This window comes from Phyllobates terribilis, unplaced genomic scaffold (assembly GCF_046119375.1).
Source record: "Phyllobates terribilis strain yellow unplaced genomic scaffold, ASM4611937v1 Scaffold_1__5_contigs__length_1240528914, whole genome shotgun sequence".
In the NCBI taxonomy this organism is placed as follows: Eukaryota; Metazoa; Chordata; class Amphibia; order Anura; family Dendrobatidae; genus Phyllobates; species Phyllobates terribilis.
Window position 1 is genome coordinate 321,646,937 of NW_027362761.1, and position 20,884 is coordinate 321,667,820.

General features: G+C 39.4%; 1 protein-coding gene across 14 annotated transcripts in view; it reads right to left on the reverse strand.

Annotated features, from left to right (window-relative positions):
• Positions 1-20,884, reverse strand: part of FBRSL1 (fibrosin like 1) — a 596,278-nt gene that overhangs the window by 15,841 nt on the left and 559,553 nt on the right. For 10 of the 14 annotated variants that reach the window (XM_073675957.1, XM_073676001.1, XM_073675940.1 and 7 more), the window contains 9 exons: positions 15,025-15,403; positions 14,565-14,824; positions 12,588-12,817; positions 11,863-11,913; positions 6,530-6,625; positions 6,209-6,280; positions 3,763-3,792; positions 3,341-3,412; positions 786-918 (listed from right to left, as the gene is read on the reverse strand). In XM_073675957.1, the coding sequence (XP_073532058.1) occupies positions 786-918; positions 3,341-3,412; positions 3,763-3,792; positions 6,209-6,280; positions 6,530-6,625; positions 11,863-11,913; positions 12,588-12,817; positions 14,565-14,824; positions 15,025-15,403 (1,323 nt within the window). Of the gene's footprint in view, positions 1-785; positions 919-3,340; positions 3,413-3,762; positions 3,793-6,208; positions 6,281-6,529; positions 6,626-11,862; positions 11,914-12,587; positions 12,818-12,908; positions 13,070-14,564; positions 14,825-15,024; positions 15,404-20,884 lie in introns of all 14 variants that reach the window. The other 4 variants (XM_073675948.1, XM_073675930.1, XM_073675968.1 and 1 more) reach the window with 4 other exon arrangements.

The following is a 20,884-nucleotide window of genomic DNA, read 5'->3' on the forward strand; positions in this document are numbered from 1 at the left end:
CTCTGCAAATGCGACATGGTCTATGCAGTCTATTCCAGCCAAATGTGTGCTCCACGTAAAAAATGGCACTCTTGCTGTGTGCCCAGTTTTGCATCACATGAGGGGTATTGGTGTACTCAGGAGAAAATGGACCAAACTATTTATTGTGCAATTCAGCCTGTTACCATTGTGAAAGTGAAAATTTTGGGGCTAAACCAGTTTTCTGTGTACACTGTATAAAGCAGAAAGCTGCCAATCAGTGGTGTGGATGGCATAATACAGAGCTCAGTATTCAGAGCACTGCTATATCTGCAGCAGAGAAAACAGTCATTGTATCAAAATGACAGCAAGCAGCCTAGTAAGCGACACATTGCTAGAATCAATGTCTCTGTCTCTGCATTATGATGCTCATATAGGGTAGCAAAAAGCTGGCACCAGATTGCCTTTAACTATTTTTCTTTGTGGTGTGATGATTGCTTTAGGAGGATACAAATTCAAAGTTCGAAAAAGTTGTCAAATTTCTGTTATTTTCATAAATAAACGCAAAATGTATAGACCTAAATTTACTCTTAAAGTACAGTGTGTCATGAAACCGCAAACTGACAGTCACTAGGCTATGTAGAAGCGTTCCAGAGTTATCTTCACAAAGTGACACATCAGATTTGAAAAATTTGGTCTGGTCATGAAGGTGAAAACTCTGGCGATAGGATGTTAATCAAAGGTGGAGCTTATCATTTATTCTCACATAGTCCATATACAATCATGGCAGAATATAACAACTCGAGTAATGTGATTTCCTAACTTACCAGTGCTGGAAAACAAAGGTCTGGCTAAGTCATGTGGGTAAGGAAACCCAGGAAACACTCCGGGGGCAGGTGGTCTACTGAACAAATCAAGCTTGCCACAAATGTCCAGCTTATGCGGATCCATCTGCATCTGCTACAGAAAACAGAGACAACATAAGAGCTCAAAATATTATTCACACAAAGGACACTTCTAACGCTCTAAGATATGGCTCTGATTAAAAATCATCAGTGACCCCCACAACGTCTGAACATTAAGGCGACTCGAAGACATTCAACTGTTTTTAACCTTTAGAAGTATCACAGAAAAACTCATTCTGTGGAACAACTTTATTAACTTTGCTTTACTTGCAAAGAGATACGATTAATGAAAAGGCCAAGAACAGTTCAATCACTTTCCACATCCTTGCCTTCTCTTACCTCTTTTAGTCTAAGCTCAAAAACGGTGTTGGACGTGTGCTTTTTATGTTTTGCCATGTGCGCCGGTTGCTGCTCCCAGCATTTTGCTCTATTCAGACGATTTACTATACGGATAACGGCATACTACTATACGGTATACAGGTCTGGAACAATATTCTAAAAATGAGAACTTTTATTTATCTTAAGGTTTTACAAATGCATATGTCCTTGGAAAATCATTTGACCCAGAGATACTTTGATTAACACCTCCGGCACTGTCAGACTCAATTTTCTCTCTGAGCTTGTGAAAAGGTTACTGATCCACGGGAGCGGTATTAAATACTTATGCTTCGTTTCAAGCAGGCCTAGAGCACTGGGGACCCATCCCCCACCAATGCACTGAACTATGCCACGAAGGTCTAAGGCTCTGCTCCCTCATTATTTGGGTTATTCCCTGTAGGCCATCTAGTATAATTAAAATATTGGTACAGTGCTGCAATAATTCTGCACATTACAAGACAATAACTACTTGTCCTAAATTGAACAACAACAAAAAAAAAATAATCGCAGAAGACTTAAATATCTAGTCTATAAATACTGTCATAACTACGGCAAATAGTGGGACTAAAAGCTACCTATACAACAGAAATGGTAAAACTGAAGCAGAAGCACAGCAGAAGCGGAATTCTCCTACTATAAGGAAACCAAGGGTTTTTACCAATTGCTCTCGGAGCATGTTGGCAGGGGACAGCTTATCTCTATATTGTCAAACAATATGGAAGACCTATATGCGCTGGGATGAGGCATATCCAAAGAAATTCAACAATGTGTCTAGCTCATCAAGGGTTTTGTTTCATTAGGTCTAGATACACAGGACCCAAATCTATATTTTCCTGAAATGTCCTCCATTGTTGTACAGCTCCTCCTCCCCATCCAAAAAAATATAATCAAATGCAACTTTATTATTTCTAGTTTGATATGGATACATTTAAAATTCTAAAACATTTTAAAAGTTTCGAACATAAATCGACACTAAAATACATCCCATCTTATATTGTTAGTGTGGGACTATGGCTACGGCTACACATGAGTCACGCAACAGCAATTCTTTGTAAAGTCTCACAAAAAAAACATTTGTGCAACTAAAGTGTGAGCTTTATTGCAGTGCTTTAATATTGCAGTAAATAAGACAGCTAAGTTGCAGATACGTCACAAGTTATCTGCGACTTGTATATACCGTCTTTTGCAAATGTCACATATGACCAGTGACTAATATTCCAACACATTAGAAAACATCTGGAAAGCATTACATGTAATATTGCAGTGTGAGTAACCCTATCCTAACTCCCTCTACATGCAGAAACCGTTTGCTAGTCTCCACTTCTGTACGCAGCATCCCCAGGCCGGCATTCTGGGTGCCTCTGGCGCTTAGTGAGCCTCGTGGCACGGTATGTGAGGCCTCATGAGACCTGCCACCAGTGTTTAGTAAGCAGGCAGAGGCACCCAGGATGCTGGGCTGAGGATGCAGAGTGCACAAGTGAAGACCGGATACAACGGAGGACCAGATGCCAGACCAGGGGAGCGCAAATCGAACTGCTCATCTCTACTGACAGTAGATTACAAATTGCTATGATCAACTTGTAGTTTGTTAAGAGACTCTAGACTGCAGGATATGTGTGCTACATTAGAGCGCATTGCTTTAACCGGACATATATTTTACATATATTCCTCCCAGAGATCTAAGTATAGTCCATGCTGCGCTCCAAGTCTATTTTGAGAAAAGAGCAATACAAATGCTGGTTTCCACAACCACGTGGAATAAGAGCCTACATCCCTTTACATTTGTTTGCAGATTTATAGCTTAACTCAAAAGAAGTTGCCTCAACTGCACCAATCTTATGTCCAGCTCTCACAGCTTTCCTCAAATTGGGCTCTACACAACCGATGCCATTCTCTACACTAACAGTACATCATTTAAAGTTTGGTTTAAAGCTTTCTCCATAAATCCCCGAGGATTTGTTTGAAAAGCATAATACAAAGCAGATATTTGTACCACTTAGTTTGCCTTCAACCATTAGTGTTGAATAGATGAGGGTCTTAAGAAGGGTTCGCCATCAAGAATAACTTCAGAACCACAATTTCTAACACATGGCATTTACCTTCATTTTCTGCTGATGGTGGTAGATTTGCCACGCTATCTGGACATGTACTGCACACCACTTGCCTGGTTTCTGCAAAAGCAAGGAAAACGCAAGTGAGCACGGGAAAGGCTTTGTGCCAAAGATCGTTCACTGGGGCCACAAGACTTGAGTTTATTACATTAGCCTTATAGTATATGTAGCTCTTCCATTATATGCTCGGGTACATTTGGTTATGAATTACTTGATGGATGTGGGTAAGTGGGCTAACACTACCGATGTATATTGCAGAGCTGTTAAAGAACCTCGAGTAAAAGGGATACTCGTCAGGTGTCCTGGTGTATTTCATAGGACAGAGGTAAGAGAAGGAGAGTGCAGTTGTGTGTCTAATATTATAAGTACTATTCAAATAATATGGTCTGTATTAGAATAGACACACTTACTCTTACAGACGTCCTGTATGGGTCTGTTACCTGCAAGAGAAACTGATAGGTTAGTCTTTGTGTGTTTGTTGCAGTGGTTAATAGAACAGTACAAAGGAATACCAGCTAGCCAATATCTCAGTCTATATAAATAGCTGATTCAGAGCATATTCTGATCATTTGGATATGCTATAGTCTGTAAATCTACTAAACAAGAACACACGGCTCACAATCTATACCAGCCCCTTATATAAACACTGACATTTCATATGACTGGATTATGTTGACAGCAAGAAAACTGAATAATCTGTTGAGACATCTCTAAATTATATAATATTCATCAGGTCATCTATAAAATGGACCAAATTTGTGCCATGTAATGACGATGTAGCCTCAGGGGTCTCACAAGGATAGCTGACAGCACACGGGTAAAATATCAGGGCAGATTACATAACTACTTCTATTTTCACATACGTGCAAAATATTGTAATATAGTACAACTTGATGGGTGGAAATAATCATATTGCAGAGCTCTGAAAAAGTGACAATATTCCTCAATTAATCTCATCTTCGCTTTACTCATCTTGTAGTCACTATGAGTTACAAGATGTGTTTTTCACTATATACTTCTAATATGCTCATATCCAACCTGCCTGCCCTCCAACAAAGCAAGGATCAGGCATCTTGGATTTAAATATGTCAGTCAGTCAGCTATCTTATGTGTATGGCCAGCATAAAAGCCAAATTCATGGCTCTCCAGATTTCATGAATGAGAGAATAGTGAATTTTGGGTGAACAATGTCAGAGGGATTAAAAGGGGTATTCCCATTTGAAAGATCCTATCCCAATATGTAGTATGTATAATATTATTAGCAAATATCGTCAATTAGAAATGTAGTATAGTTCTTCTGATTCGCTATGTCGCTTACCCCATGTGCCGGCATTGCAGTAGCTTAGGCATTCATGGTCACAACCACTAACAACTAACTGTCACTATATGAGTGGTTGCAACCATGGATACTGAAATGGTGAAACAGACCTAGCAAATCAGAAGAACTATACTACATTTCTAACTGGAGGTATTTGCTAATATTATTATTACACCTACTACATATTGTGATAGGATATTGGAGATGGGAATACCCCTTTAAAGGGAATCTGTCAACAGGATCAGCCTTCCTAAGCAGTCTATATGGGCGTGAAGGGCATAGAAGTTGGACTAAAATGATACCTTGATATCAGCGATCCGATGTCTTATTCCAGAGATATCCACATTTTTCTTAATATGTAACGAGTTGCTCAGATCTATGGGCTGGACATAGATCTCTTAGAGAGACTGCCTTGAGAGCTTATTTTATATTAAAGGGAGCATTACCAGTGTAAGACATGTACTGGCTGACAGTTGGCTCTCCTTAACTCATTGCAGAGTTGTGTGTAATTGCAAAGTGCCAGGAGGAGAAGACATTAGTGGGATTGAATACACTTCTTTAGCTTTCACCTCAGTAGTGTGAGGCGAGAGGCAGTACAGCACTGTGAGGAGAGCTGCTAGAAGTGTTTGCTCTACTCAGTGAGCTTTGTCTCATAATAGACTGTCTGCCATTGTCTCACAAAGAGTGGGCTCTCTGTAATCTCACTACAAAGCTGTCTGATTACAACTAACACCTTCAGCTTCCATCTCACTGTCAGCCAGTGTGGGGAGAAAACAGCTGAGCTGACCTTTCTAGGAGGAGAGCTACAACTACAAATGTGTTTGTAAAGAGACAAAGTTCTACTGTATTGCTCCCTAGTTGTAGTCAGGCACAAGTCTGAAGAACTGCTGACAACACTCAGAGAGCTGCAGATGTGTTTGTAATGAGAATGTTCAGCTCTGCTGTACTGCGTTAGTTATAATCCCATACAGCTCTGCGGTCAGATCAGGAGAGCACACTGTCAGTTATTACTTGGTTCAAACTGATAACACTTCTTTTCATTTAACATACGCCCTGGAGGTAGATTCTCAGGGAGAACTGCATCTGGCCATAGATCTTAACAGATCATTTTCAGATTAAGACAGATTTCTCTGGAATAAAATATCAGATTACAGACAGAAAGTTGAATTAAAGGGGTTGTGCCATGACACACACTTTGCTGTTAAAATCTTCTAAACAGATATAAAATGTTCACAATTTTTTTTTTTTTTTTTTTTTTTTTTTTTTAACGTGAATAATTCGAATAATAAACACTTTTTTCTATGTTCTATGAGTTCCACTTTGTTGAACACATAAAATGGACTTAACGAAACACAGACCCAGACAAAACAACGGGATCCTCTGCTTCTATCTGCATTAGTAATGTCATGGATCTATTTTGCATGCAATTTCTGTTTGTCTAATGAAACACACAAAGGGAATGTGCAAACATAAATGAGAATGTAGTCTAAGGGGAGGATGGCGCATTTCATACAATGTCTATACAAAGTTGTACAGACCCCAGGAGTCTTCTGTAGGAGGGTGGGATGTACTGCCCCAGGCCTAGTTGTGACATCCATTGCGTTTGAGGTCTGTTGTGGGTAAAGGAAATAAAGATTAGCATCCTTTTGAAAATTTGTCGATCGCGATCCCTAATTTGCACATTGTCATTTTCTATAGGATATAAAAAGTTTGAAAGTCTCACCACCCTAAAAAACAAAAAAAACAAAACACAGACAACAGCACTGAAGACCAAGTATGTACAAATTCATGTAAAAATATGATGAATGTGTAATTTTAACCTTCAGGACTCCTTAAAAAAAGAGATTACATGCACTCACCTTAGGCTGAAAAGCTCCCTGCAGAGAACTAAAAGGACCTGAATGCGGAAGCATTGTAGGCATTCCGGGCATTGGAGAAGTATATGACGGAAAGAACTGGAAGAAGAACAGACAATATTTCTTAGGGACATGTATAAAACTGATACAGGGTATAATATGCATCACTAAAAGCAAACTTCTCAAACCGTATGACCACTAAACTTATTTGTACGTCAAAGTGTATTGGTTATGTATTACAATCAGCCTTCTTACTCCGAATGAGTTAAAAAAACAAACAAAAAAACAGGTTTCCACTCTTATGCTAGCAGATCTTGGACAAAGGCTTATTGAAAGATGTACACCGATTTCCAGTAACAATAAATCTTGAACTATTAAACTTTAATAATTAAAAATTTTGCATTTAAATCTTTGCAGGGACAAAGTAACTGTTACAGGGAGGGTCAGCACAAAATCCAGTTCTAAAGTATAACAACGCCATGCAGGGCAATCTGCCCATAGAAATATCACAACTATACAACCCCTGGCAAAAATTATGGAATCACCGGCCTCAGAGGATGTTCATTCAGTTGTTTAATGTTGAAAAAAATCAGATCCCAGACATGGCACAAAACTAAATGTCATTTCAAATGGCAACTTTAGGGCTTTAAGAAACACTAAAAGAAATCAAGATTAAAAATGTGGTACTCAGTAAGGGTAATTTTTTTCAGACCAAACAGAGGGAAAAAATTATGGAAACACTCAATTCTGAGAAAAAATTATGGAATCATGAAAAACAAACACACAAAAGAACACTCCAATACATCACTAGTATTTTGTTGCACCACCTCTGGCTTTAATAACAGCTTGCAGTCTCTGAGGCATGGACTTAATGAGTGACAAACCGTACTCTAGTCTTCATCAATCTGGCTCCAACTTCCTCTGATTGCTGTTGCCAGAACAGCTTTGCAGGTTGGAGCCTTGTCATGGACCATTTTCTTCAACTTCCACCAAAGATTTTCAATTGGATTGAGATCCGGACTATTTGCAGGCCATGACATTGACCTTATGTGTCTTCTTTCAAGGAATGTTTTCACAGTTTTTGCTCTATGGCAGGATGCATTATCATCTTGAAAAATGATGTCATCATCCCCAAACATCCTTTCAATTGATGGGATAAGAAAACTGTACAAAATATCAATGTAAACTTGGGCATTTATTGAAGATGTAATAACGACCATCTCCCAAGTGCCTTTACCTGACATGCAGCCCCATATCATCAATGACCGTGGAAATTTGCATGTTCTCTTCATGCAGTCATCTTTATAAATCTCATTGGAACGGCACCAAACAAAAGTTCACCTTGCCCAATGCACATCTGCGATTCATCACTGAATATGACTTTCATCCAGTGATCCACAGTCCATGATTGCTTTTCCTTAGCCCATTGTAACCTTGTTTTTTTCTGTTTAGGTGTTAATGATGGCTTATGTTTAGCTTTTCTGTATGTAAATCCCATTTCCTTTAGGTGGTTTCTTACAGTTTTGGTCACAGACATTGACTCCAGTTTCCTCCCATTCGTTCCTCTTTTGTTTTGTTGTGCATTTCCTGTTTTGGAGACATATTACTTTAAGTTTCCGGTCTTGACGCTTTGATGTCTTCCTTGGTCTACCAGTATGTTTGCCTTTAACAACCTTCCCATGTTGTTCGTATTTGGTCCAGATTTTAGACACAGCTGACTGTGAACAACCAACATCTTTCGCAACATTGCTTGATGTTTTACCTTCTTTTAAGAGTTTGATAATCCTCACCTTTGTTTCAATTGACATCTCTCGTGTCGGAGCCATGATTCATGTCAGTCCACTTGGTGCAACAGCTCTCCATGATGTGATCACTCTTTTTTAGATGCAGACTAACGAACAGATCTAATTTGACACAGGTGTTAGTTTTGGAAATGAAAATTTACAGGGTGATTCCATAATTTTTTCCTCAGAATTGAGTGATTCCATAATTTTTTCCATCTGCTTGGTCTGAAAAAAATTACCCTTACTGAGTACCACATTTTTAATCTATTTCTTTTAGTGTTTCTTAAAGCCCTAAAGTTGCCATTTGAAATGACTTTAGTTTTGTGCCATGTCTGTGATCTGCTTTTTTTCAACAACATTAAACAACTGAATGAACATCCTCTGAGGCCGGTGATTCCATAATTTTTGCTAAGGGTTGTAGTTGCCAAATCCGTGGTTGAGATTAGTAGAATTTTTTTTCTTAAAGCTTTATGTAAATTAGGGTAAATTAGGTGCTCGGTGTAACTTGGGCAGCGCTCTGCAGTCAGGTGCCCCGTCACTTTGTCAGTCAGGTCAGCTTGCTCTAACACCAACTTGATTAACAGAGCTGCCTTCATTTGTACAGCGCCATCTCAGCCAAAATCAGTACATATACATGTCCACATAGTAGTAGATTTGGGAACTAAAGGTGTGATGACTACAATTGCCCTAACATGCAATATGGTTACTTTAGATGAGAATTATGCTTTGACAGGCTCTTTTAAAGGCTCAAGATCTACACCTGCACGCTTCTTGACAAGGTAGTGGTCAACATAATGTCAACTACCCTGCTCACATCTCGATGTGGAAGTGAATGGAACAGGTCTAACCCTTTAAGTTTAAATTTGTTTTGTTTTATATATCACCTTTGTAAATGCAGATGTTTGCGCAATCACATGAAATTTCAGCATAAAAAGTGTCAAAAATGAACATGGCTTTGCCAACACCTATTATTAAACAATCAAAGATATATTTATGTAAGGAGATCTATTAGATGCCCCAAAATTTCTTAATGTGTGGTTGCAATAGCACCAACCCATCCTCTTAACTAGGGGTTATTCACACATGGCATTCTGGCAACATCCTTGACATTAAAAAACAAAAAAACCTACACAAATTGAGAACTCTTAGCGAATATTGTAATGCAGCTGTAAGCTAGCACTAGTACAAGTACGTATTGAACTCAGTCTTAACTGAAAACAAATTTTATGGATGTTCGTGTCTAATAAGTGTATCTATAGGAAAGTGGAAAATAGTTAAAGTGGAAAATAGTTAAATATTTTCCATTCTGTTGTTCCAGTATCAAATAAGAGCTTCATAAACTAAAAAGGTTATTCCAAATTTTTCCAAGTAGTCAGTCTTTAACCTCATCACGTACATGTACGTCAAAGGTGGCGTCTCTGCCTTTGATGTGGGCTCGCAGGATGAGCCCACATCTTTCCCGACACTTGATAGACACTTGATAAGCGATTTAATCAGCCATCGGGTGCCTCTAAGGCTACATTCCCACAATGAGCTCTTGGTGCGTTTCTGATGTTGCAGAATTTCTGCATCTATTAGATTACTTTTTTTATTGCGCTTTTTTAGTATCTGATGTGTCATGCTTTAAATAAAGCCGCTTTGTTTCAGATACTTCATGTTTTTTGATTTGACAACACTTTACTGATATACCTAGGTGCAAATCACATGCTTTTTCGAAGCGTTTCCGCCGTGGAGACGCACTAAAAACGTATGTGCGTTTTTTAGCTGCGGAATTTACGCACTTAATGCGAGTCTATGGGGAAGTTCAGCACAGAAAACTCTGCGTACACGCAAGAGAAATGAACATGCTGCGGATTTGAAAAACGCACAGCAGGTCAGTTTACAGTGTTAAAAAGAAGCACAGTGGGCATGAGATTTCTATAAATCCCATCCACTTTGCTAGAACATTAAGATGCTGCGTTTTTGGAGAAGCAAAATTGAAGAAGATGCAGCGTCAAAACTGCACCAAGAGCTCTTTGCGGGAACATAGCCTAACAGCCGTGGGTGGAGTGGGATTTAACAAGCGCCAGCCGAATGCATATCATTCATGCCAACCATCGGCGCCCCTGTCACGTGATCGCCGATGGGTTGTCATGACAGCCGGGGGGGTCTGCTGATGACCCCTGTGCCTGTCAATATGAACATCCTGTGAATGCCAGTCAGTGGCAGGCGTTCATAGAGGATCATGATTTCTGATATACATAGCAGTGCTGAAGCACTGCTATGTAATAGCACAGGTGATCGGACGATCACAGCTTCAAGTCCCCTAAAAATACACACTTGGTATCGTGGTGTTCAGAAATATCCGATCTACCAAAATATAAAAATATTCATCCAATCAGTAAATGACATATCTATCAAAATATAAAATAAGTTAAACCAATTGGTAAATTACGCAATGACAAAAGAAATCAAAACCGCCAGAATTACACTTTTTTGGCCACCACAATACTGCAATAAATGGCGATCAAATCATCTACTCTTCCTCCAAATGGTATCAATAAAAATGTCAGCTTGGTGTGCAAAAAAATAAGCCCTCACACAGCCCCAGATCCCGAAAAATAAAACATTACAAGTCTCAGAAAATGGTGACTTTGTTTTTAATTTACAAATTTTAGATTTTTTTTTCACCACGTGAATAAAAATACATACATGATCTGGGGAATCACACTGCCAGGTCAGTTCTACCATATAGTGAACATGGTAAATAAACCCTCCCCCCTCCAAAAAAAATAATTGTGGAATTGCACTTTTTTTTTTGCAATTTCAATGCACTGGGAATTTTGTTTGCAGTTTTCCAGTCCACTCTATGGAAAAATGAATGGGTCATTCAAAAGTGCAACTCTTCCCACAAAAAACAAGCCCTCATACGGCTATATGGGCAGAAAAATAATAAAAAAAATTATGGCTCTTGGAAGAAGAGGAGGATAAAACGAAAGAAAAAAAAAAAAAAAAAAAAGGGAAAATCGCGGGGTAGTGAAGGCATTAAGAATATCCAGTTAAACGAGAAAGTGCAAACAAATGTCATTGGATTATTCTATAAATGCACTTATGGCGTCACTGTGGGAGTTTGGAGTGGATATGCTCACCATATTTTGCATTACTCCATAAAGGCAGCAGGAAATACTCTTTAGTGAACAGTAGTGTTGAGCGAGTATGTTCTATTAACCCTTTCGCCAAGTATTTACAGCTGCTCGGTGATATGGTTGAATCACTCCCGTGTGCATGATTTGCAACTGTTTGACAGTTTTATTACATGTGAGGAATGTCTATTTCTTACACATTCCTCACATGTAATAAAACTGTCAAACAGTCGCAAATCATGCACACGGGAGCAATTCAACCATGTCACCGAGCAGCTGTAAATACTCGGAGCTCGGCCCGAGCATACTCGGAACAGAACATACTCCCTCAACCCTAGTGAACAGAAATGCTAGAAAATTGCAGATTCACTATAAGAAATAAGCTTTAGGTGCAGGATTGTAGATTTATGTGAAAAGATAATTAACTTACGCTGGTATGACGAAAATATGGGCTGTCTAACTTGGGAGCGTACTTCTCAAACTAAAACGAAAGAGAAAACAACAGCAAGTGAGTACAAGGCAGGAAAACATCGCAGTAGCATTCATGCTCAGTCTATATTCGCTGCCAAGAGTATTAGGTCTATGACATCAAGTTATGCCCACTATTAACTGTAGCCCATAGTGGATAAATCAAAGAATTTAATAAACAAAGCTTTTGAGAAGAATTATTCATTTGAGCCACTATTAAAATATATATTGTTTAAAAAAATACATGGTAGACTACAAAGTTTGACAAAACATTATATTGTATAGTTATTAAAAAAAAATCAATATTAGGCATATACAAGTTCTATAAAGTACCAAGTTGGCTGCATGGATATTATGAAAAGGAAAACAAATGTTTAAACGAAGCAACAGCCTGAAGATTAACCACTATCCTCCAACCATATCTAGTCTAGAAAGGTACTAATGACAATTATTGGGTCTATACATACAAATGTACTTTTCCAGAAATAAATACTTGCGATTTGACAGGCAAATAGATAAGACATTACAAGAATTACAGTAACAACCCTAAAAGTTAGTACACCTGCTGTGAAAAGAAGTGTTAATGTTGTGCCAATGGTAAATGTCTAGAAATAGACTACATTTCCCCAGCAATAAGTAGAGGGGGAGGGAAGGGAATTTGGACTTAGGTGCTCTACTTATCCTCACATTTCGAGCTGGGGTACGCACCATGGGGGGTGCATTTGGCGGCATAAGCTGCGCTGGGGGTAGGCTGGATGTGAAGGGGGAAAATGTGTGCTGGTGCGTGTGTTGGTGCGTGTGTTGGTGCTGGTGAAATTCCGCCCTCAGCAGTGGCACAGAGCTGAGGGGGCCACCGGCCCGGTCCGAGGTCTGAACCAGAAAACGATTATTCAGCTCCTGCCTGAGAAGTTCATGATCTGCAAGAGACAGAAAGACAAAAAAAACACAGAGGCCCATCGGCCCATCAGTTTCCCCAAAATAATAGTAGAAAAAAGCGCAGATATTCACCTGGCATTCCCTGTTTCTGCAGGTCATGCTGTGGTGGTTTTCTACGTGAGGACTCATTGGTGGAGGTAAGAGAGATGCCTGTGACAATGTACCAATCAGAATCCCCGAATGAGGCTGGCAATACATGATTGGTTGGTTGAATGATATCAACAGGCTGGTATCTAAAGACAAGAAAGAACACCATGAGTCATCTCAGGAGAAAACACATTGGGGCTTTTAATAAAGCAGTATAACAAGCCACACCCATCTAATCCCAACCCGCTTCCCAAATACTGGCCTGGACAGTGGCTAGGGAACAGAGGAATTAACCTTAAACTGGACACTGGTGTAAAAAAGATAAAAAAACACCATCTGGCATTTAACATTACATAACTTTAGGGTAATCACTCTATATGGGAAAAGGCTACAAGCTACTAGCCTTAAAACTAATATATATATATATATATATATATATATATATATATATATATATATATATATATATATATATATATATATATATATATATATATATATAAATCAAAAACCCAAAACAAAACATTTAATGAATACAGAAATAAAACATACAAACCATTCATCCAGCCATCACTCAGCCTATGATCTTATAGCGATTGGGAGGTTGTATTCATGTTTTTTTACTGACTAAGTTTGACACAGGTGAGTATCGAATTTTAATGGTCCTCTAAAGAGCCTCTTAAATATAATGTACCAGCGGATTTGAGTTAATGTGAACAGATTTAATATATTTATATTAAAAATATAATGAATTTGAAGTTTATTTTAAAGTTCAAGGCTCTGCACATTGAAATTTACTGTAGTATTACTGGACTGTGTGCAAAGCAGAGATTAATTCACAATTTCTAAGCTACTCAAACTGTACTAGCTTGTACATTAAGACCGAACATACACCCAAAAGTGACTTTTTCTGACACGTCAGAGGTCTTTATGGTGTCCCTTTACAAATGGCCATTCACAGCATTAGATTTCTACTGAAGAAAGGTTTAGAAAAATCCCAAACCCGTTTAGCCAGTCATTAAAAATCTCTGACATGACTTTTTAAAAGGGGTCAAATTAAGAATAAAGGATGATGTGTCAGATATTTACAGTAATAAAGTGGTGTCAAAAGGGTTTTAATGGCTTTGCAATGTGCTGCAACACCTTTATTCTGGAAATGAAGAGTAAATCCAAGCTCACGGACTAATGTAAACTATTACAGTATTAATGTTACATATTGGTAATCAGTTCAGATCCTCAAGTTTGTTTTCAGACATAAGTTGGTACAGTAGTAGAGAAATCCACACAAGTGCGTTCTATGTCATGGAAACATGGTAGCTGTTCAGGCCTGGGTACGCCCAGCCATGAGTAATCCTACTAATTACTGTACTGACTAGTATTTTAGCAGCTGCCATTCTTCACTTATGTATTTCACAGATATGAGAAATGCAAACAACAGGTCTCATGTATCAAAATGGTTGTCAGAGAAAGTGTGGCCTTGTTGCAAAGGATTACATTTTTCACTAGAAAAAGGACACATTTTCTATGAGACTGCTGACACGTGATGACCTAGGAGTCTCGCAGAGAACACACACCATGATAACTTATCCACTCCGTCTCACAGCATACACTACAATCACACAGTAGTACAGCTATACTTACCCGAATATCCTGCTCCAGCAGGGTGGCTGGGAATTACAAGGCCATTAGTAGGTAAAGATGGTGGTGGCAGTGAAGGAGGGGTAGCAAACATGGCCGGATGGTGCTGGGATTGAGATCTAAGAGCAAAGTGTGAGGTAGCAAGGTTGGGTATGGAGAGGGGCAGACCCGGTCCAGCAGGGTGATGAGAAGGGATCTGGGGGGAAGACGGTAGGTGCTTGGGGAGGCCGATACTTGCTGCACTGCTAGCACTACTGCTCCGGCTGCATTGTGGGTGACAAGAAAACAAATAATTCAGCATTTAGAAAAAGTATTTTGAAATATCAACATTAAATGCTATATTCTTCAAAACAAGGGTATTTTTTTCTATGATTTTCATATGTATAGGAAGATATATGAAGAATGCAAACAACAGTACTCTAGCTGTGTGTCATTGTAATTCTTTTCTTCTCCATGTCATTACCTGATGCTGGCGATGCCGTTGTGCTGCGGATGTACAGGGTAACTGAGGTGTGAAGGGATATGATTCTGAGTTCGGAGTTCTGGGGGTAACAACTGCGGTTGAGACAAAGGTCGGGACTGTGGACGAGGTTGGGGTTGTGGTGTAAGTCGTGGTGGAGCCGGAGCTACAAGGGTCGGCTCTTTCTTTACTAGAGGGCTGGCCCGGGTACTAGAGGCTGGCGTGGATGAGGCAGAAGTGACAATAGCAGCAGGAGGTGGTTGTGGACTGTGCACAGGAGGAATATAGAGAACTTCCGTGTTCAGCTCTTGGCTGCGCTCCAGCCCAGATACTTTAGGTAGACAAGTCGTTTGTGACTCCGCTTTGTCATTCAAAAGTGCCCCTAAAAAACATCAATATGGCATAGTTATTAGCATGATTGTCCTTTAAGAGAAAATTATCTATAATGCATATTAGTATCCAAGAGCAAATACAATTTGATATTACAAAGGATAAAAACACTAACTAGAACATAAACTAACAAGTTATTAATTAGTATAGATAGTCAGTCTGTCTTGCATGTACAATAAATCTCATCCCCTCCACAGCTTTTTTGAACGTCAAACTTATAATAGATGATGCTGAGATGCAACGATATAATGATCGCTCTAAAAAAAACAAAAAATACAAAAACTATGAAAAGCATTAAATTCTAGTCACAAATGAATTCCTGTATGGGATGAGGACTACTATATGGGCTACTACAAAAACTGAACATATAAGAAAAGCGTTAATAATTCAGCATGCATCATTCTAATAAAACGGCAGTCAAAACCTTTGGGGGAGGAAAAAAAAAAAAAAAAAAGATACTTTTCAGTAATCAGCTCGGTGGATAGTTTTGCATATATCAGTGAGGCTATGTGCCCACGATGCAGAAATGCTCCGGATTTTTCCTGAGCGTTTCTGCATCTCCCTGGCAGAAAAAAGCGCATGCGGATTGTACATGCGGATTGTACATGCGTTTTTCCTGCCAGGGACAAGCGGAAATGAAGCGTTCTTCACATGCATTTCCGCATGCGGGTTGACGAGAGCTTTCCAAGCGATTTTAGCATCACTTGGAAAGTGCTTGACAACTTGGTCACACTATATAAATCCATGCAACAAGCATGGATTTATATAGTGTGACCCGAGAGAATTGTTAAAAATAAAAAAATAAACCTATACTTACCTTCTGATGGCCCCCGGAGTCTTGCTGCGCTTCTGTGCTGGCTGCCGGCAGATCGCGGTACGCTGTACTGAAAGACTTGCCATCACATGACTGTGACGTCACCGCAGGTCCTTCAGTCCTGCGCGATCTATCGGCAAGCACAGGGAAGGAGACCGGGGGCCGTCGGAAGGTGAATATAATCTTTATTTTATTCTTTTTTTTTTACAGCTTTTAAGGTACCTGGGTGTGGAGGAGGGTCTCCTGTCCTCCACACCCGGGTACCATCCGCACATTAGAACGCGCCAAGTACGCAAGTAGAAACTCTGTATTATCAAATAGTCAGCTGACTATAGAACCCTATAGTGCTACAGGTACTGTTGAGTTGAAACGCAGGAGGTCTGGGCACGGTGGGCCATAAAGCTATGTTCACACATGTTGAGTTTTTCAGTGTTATTTGCTGCAGATTTTTATGCAAATTTTCAGCTGTGTTTTGCAGCACCAACAAAGTCTATGAGAAACCAGAATTCTCTGTTCACACATCATGTTTGTTTTTTTTTTTTTTTGCTTATTTTGTGCCTTGGTTGAGTTTTTGGAAAATAGAGCATGTCGCTTCTTTCAGCATTTTTTCACCCATAGGAAGTAATAGGTGGTGAAAAAAAAGCTGAAAAAACGCATCAAAATTTGAATCAGCGTTTTTCATGGCAAAATAGAATGGGGTTCTTTTTCTTCACAGAGCTTTATGTATTGTACATGCATAAATAGAGACAGAAGGACCGTGAAAAAAAAGCTGAAAAACACAAAAAACGAAGCAAAACCAGCATTTTTGAAGCAGTTGATTTCCTGCCAGAGATTAGGTTTTGCTGCAGATTTGTGATGCTGAAAAACCCAACATGTGTGAATATAGCCTAATACTGATGAGCCAATATTACAGCAGTCTTAAAGTGGCCTTAAACATTAGCTGGTGACAGATGACAAAACAATACTCATGGGGCAGCAGCCTAATGATTCTTTTGTGGCACATGATGATCAGGAATGTTAATTTTATCATGTCAAATTCTTTGGTCCTTCAGGAAGACAAATGCTGCCAAAGGCATCCGAAATTGCCCTTTATCCCTCTACAAGCTAAAATAAACATGCATGCTCTGCTGATCTAAAAGTGCATGTTTATGAGGGAGTTGGGGATGACGACAATAGACATCACCAGGATTAGACTAAAGTATCTAGCATAAAAAAAAAAAAAAAAATAGGCAACGATTCTTCAAAGTTAATACTAGAACTCTAAAATGAAAGAAAAATATAATATTATTATTAATAATAATGTCAAAGAAAATATGTACATTATGCCAGAGAAATAATAGTGTCTGGGAGAGTAAGAAATAACAGCTACTACGCCCTTATAACAGCTGTCAATGTAAATTTCCCCTTAACGGCTACTTTGACTGTCAACTATAGAAGTGAAGCAGACATTTGCCAGTTTTAATAACGTAAACGGGCCTGGTGATGTTAGCTGTAAGGCAGCCACAGGCCCAGCAAGTTCCAGAGAGGAAGTAAGGAGGTCTTTAAGCCTCTAACCCGAGGTTACTCGCTTAGAAATGCAATAGTGCCATAACTTTAACACTAAAAATGGGGTAAACTTGACTCTGCAAAATTTACATCAACACAAGCAAAATATTACAGGAATTGACTTGCATGGAATTATTCACAAATAAAACCAAAAGTACAGCTAAAACCTTTTAGAACAACTTTAGTGGCCCTGTCAGTAAACCACATCTTTAACAGGAATCTGTCAGCAGGATTTTGCTACCTCATCTGAGAACAGCCTGATGTAGGGACAGAGAAGCTGAATCCAAGGATGTATCAGGTCGATTACTGGGTACAGCTCTTCTGATACAATCAGAGCTTTTATATTTGGCATGCAGCCGAGCTGAAAAGCTTCCCCTGCCCACATCAGGCTCTGTATACACAATGTCCATAGACAGTGAGTTGCCTATCACAGGAGGGGGCATGTTGGGCCAAGGCTGACCAGCTAGTCACAGCAATGATAAGCTCCTGGTGCTAAAACAATCATTGTACACAAATAAAATCTTGAAGAGATTATGTTCACAATAGGAGTTTTTTCTGAGTTTTTTTATGCAAATTTTCAGCTGTGTTTTACAGTACCAGCAAAGTCTATGAGATTCCAGAAATCTCATGCACACACCTTGGTTTTTGTTTTATCAGTATTTTGTGCTATGTATGTTTTTTGCAGAATAGAGCATGTCACTTCTTTCTGTGTTTTTCACCTATTGAAAGTAATGGGTAGTGAAAAAAACGCTGAAAAAATGCCTAGTGTGAACATAGCTATCAAGTTTTGCTGTGTTTTTAGTAAAAAAAAAAACAAGTACAACAGTATGTGAAACTCATTTATTTGTGTGATTTTACTATCTTGTCTTGGTCACTTGGCAGCTTGGATTAGTGCAGTCTAATTAAATTAGTGATTTGTACAGTTTAAACTTTGGCTGAGCTAGGTGTGAGATTGAACAATACCTGTGGGCCCAGGGAAGTGTGAAATTGAACAAAGCCTAAGCAACTGAATGGCAGACCATAGTGAGAAAGTGAATAGTGCCCTACAAACTCAATGCGCTGCCAGTGTCTTAGGTAAACTATTGAACAATTCAACTCCCCCACTATCACATTTGTAATTCTGGTTAATATGGTTCCATATATGTCTTTGCCTTGGTGACCTGTGTTCATGCTTCTGTGGTGGAAGCAAAGCTGAACTTTGGGATCCTGAAAAACGTACCAAAAACGCTCCAAAACCTGCATTTTTTACTCAGCTTCTTTCCTGCCAAGAGATCAGGTTTTGCTGCAGAAAATCACTGAAAAAACGCCTAGTGTGAACATAGTTTAAGAGAGGCATTGCTGCAATCTGTGTTTTAACCCCTACTTCATGATGTCTACCGATTATATAGCAAAAACCTGCTGACAGATTCCCTTTAAGTAACTATCTCAGGATCAATGAAGGTCCTAATTGTGAAACCATGTAGATTTAATTGTTTTATTACTGTACATATCTTATATATCCTATAGACCCTTTAAATCATCATTAGCAGCTTGCCCTGGTTCTTAGCACAATAGGACTGACATGCTTCAGAAATAGTCGGTTCCTATCTCAAGGATACCTAACCTCCATACTCCACTAAGCCCTTGAGAAGACCACAGCCACTATTTTTTTTCCCACAGAGACATTGAAGATTCAGCACCTGCGGTGTGAGCCTGATGGCCAGGACAAGCTGCAGCTAGAGATAAATTGATAGAGGCAGCTAAGCAGCACATCAGGGGACAGGAAGGAGATGCTCTGGGGTAGCAGGAACATCTGAGCCTGTGTATATATATCTCCATACTGTGAAAGCCTGTGACAGCTTGAGCCACAGGAGGGCTCAACTGACAGCTACATACAAGGGATTTATCTCTTCCAGGGTGATGGGCATTAGATTAAATGTACTGGTGAAATTTGGCTTCTTCAATCAAATCTGATCCAAAGTAGTAAACAATTCATGAAATAGGTTCCTGCCGCTCTCAGGAGAATAAATCATTAACCTTATTTATAATAGCGGCATCTCAGCGATCCACATTGCTACTGCTAGGGAGGTTAAATGATGTGCCACTATCCACAATTTGTAGCCATCTCTGGACTGCAACCCTGGCAATCCATCCAGAATTGGAGGGGTTACAAGCTGCCTTTACGGCAGACGGGAATCAGAATAACCCACAAAGTGATGTATAGAAAGAGCAGGGCTTTCCGGCTGTCACTTACTATTCATATTGATTGTAATCTAGCCCTCTGAGTGAGTTATTAATCACAGCAATTAAATCATGAACACAGCCCTGCTGCACATATTGAGCTCCTACCAACAAATCGATAGCAGCAAACCTCCTGAAGCAATTACTGTTCACTGTAATGCGGCTGTCTATTATTTAGAGCAGAGCAAGCAGCTGCCTATAGGAATACTATAATTCAGGCCGCTGTTACAATTCATGATTGTCCTGGTAATACTGCTTAGATGCGTGGACCTAGATCTGACCTCAACAGGTGGACAGATCTTTCCAGATCACACCAGAGGAAATGCATCTCATCAGGCTGCTATCAATCAGCGGGGCTGTGTCTCTTCCAACAGATTAGACTTTCTGGGCAAAGTTAGAATGACTAATCCTGGTAAATATATATTATTTTCTACCTTTATATATTTTGTTCTTTGGGGTCAGTGAAACCTCCCCAAAATCTGAACACCAATCACTGAAATTTGATAAATTGTATATAGCTGCATACACATATCACTGTACAAGTCACATGTACCAGGATACCAAGAGGTGATCCATGTAATGTGACATGTTTGGAAACGCAAGTAGGTTGTTAGGCTGGGACAAAATGGAGATATCTAGAGTGGATGGTTTCTGGAAACACCGCATGGTTGTACATAGCCAGAACTCGTCTGAGGTCATTTTAGAAAGTAGAACTTTGAGGTCATTTTTATAATATTTTTTCTATGTGAGCTGTATAAGGTTATAAAAAACATGGCCACTTTCTTCTTCCAGAAACAGCGCTACACCCGTTCATGGCTTGTGTCTGTGTTACTGCAGCTCAACCCCATGATGTGAATGGGACAGAGCTGGACCGCCACACACAAACTGTGGCCA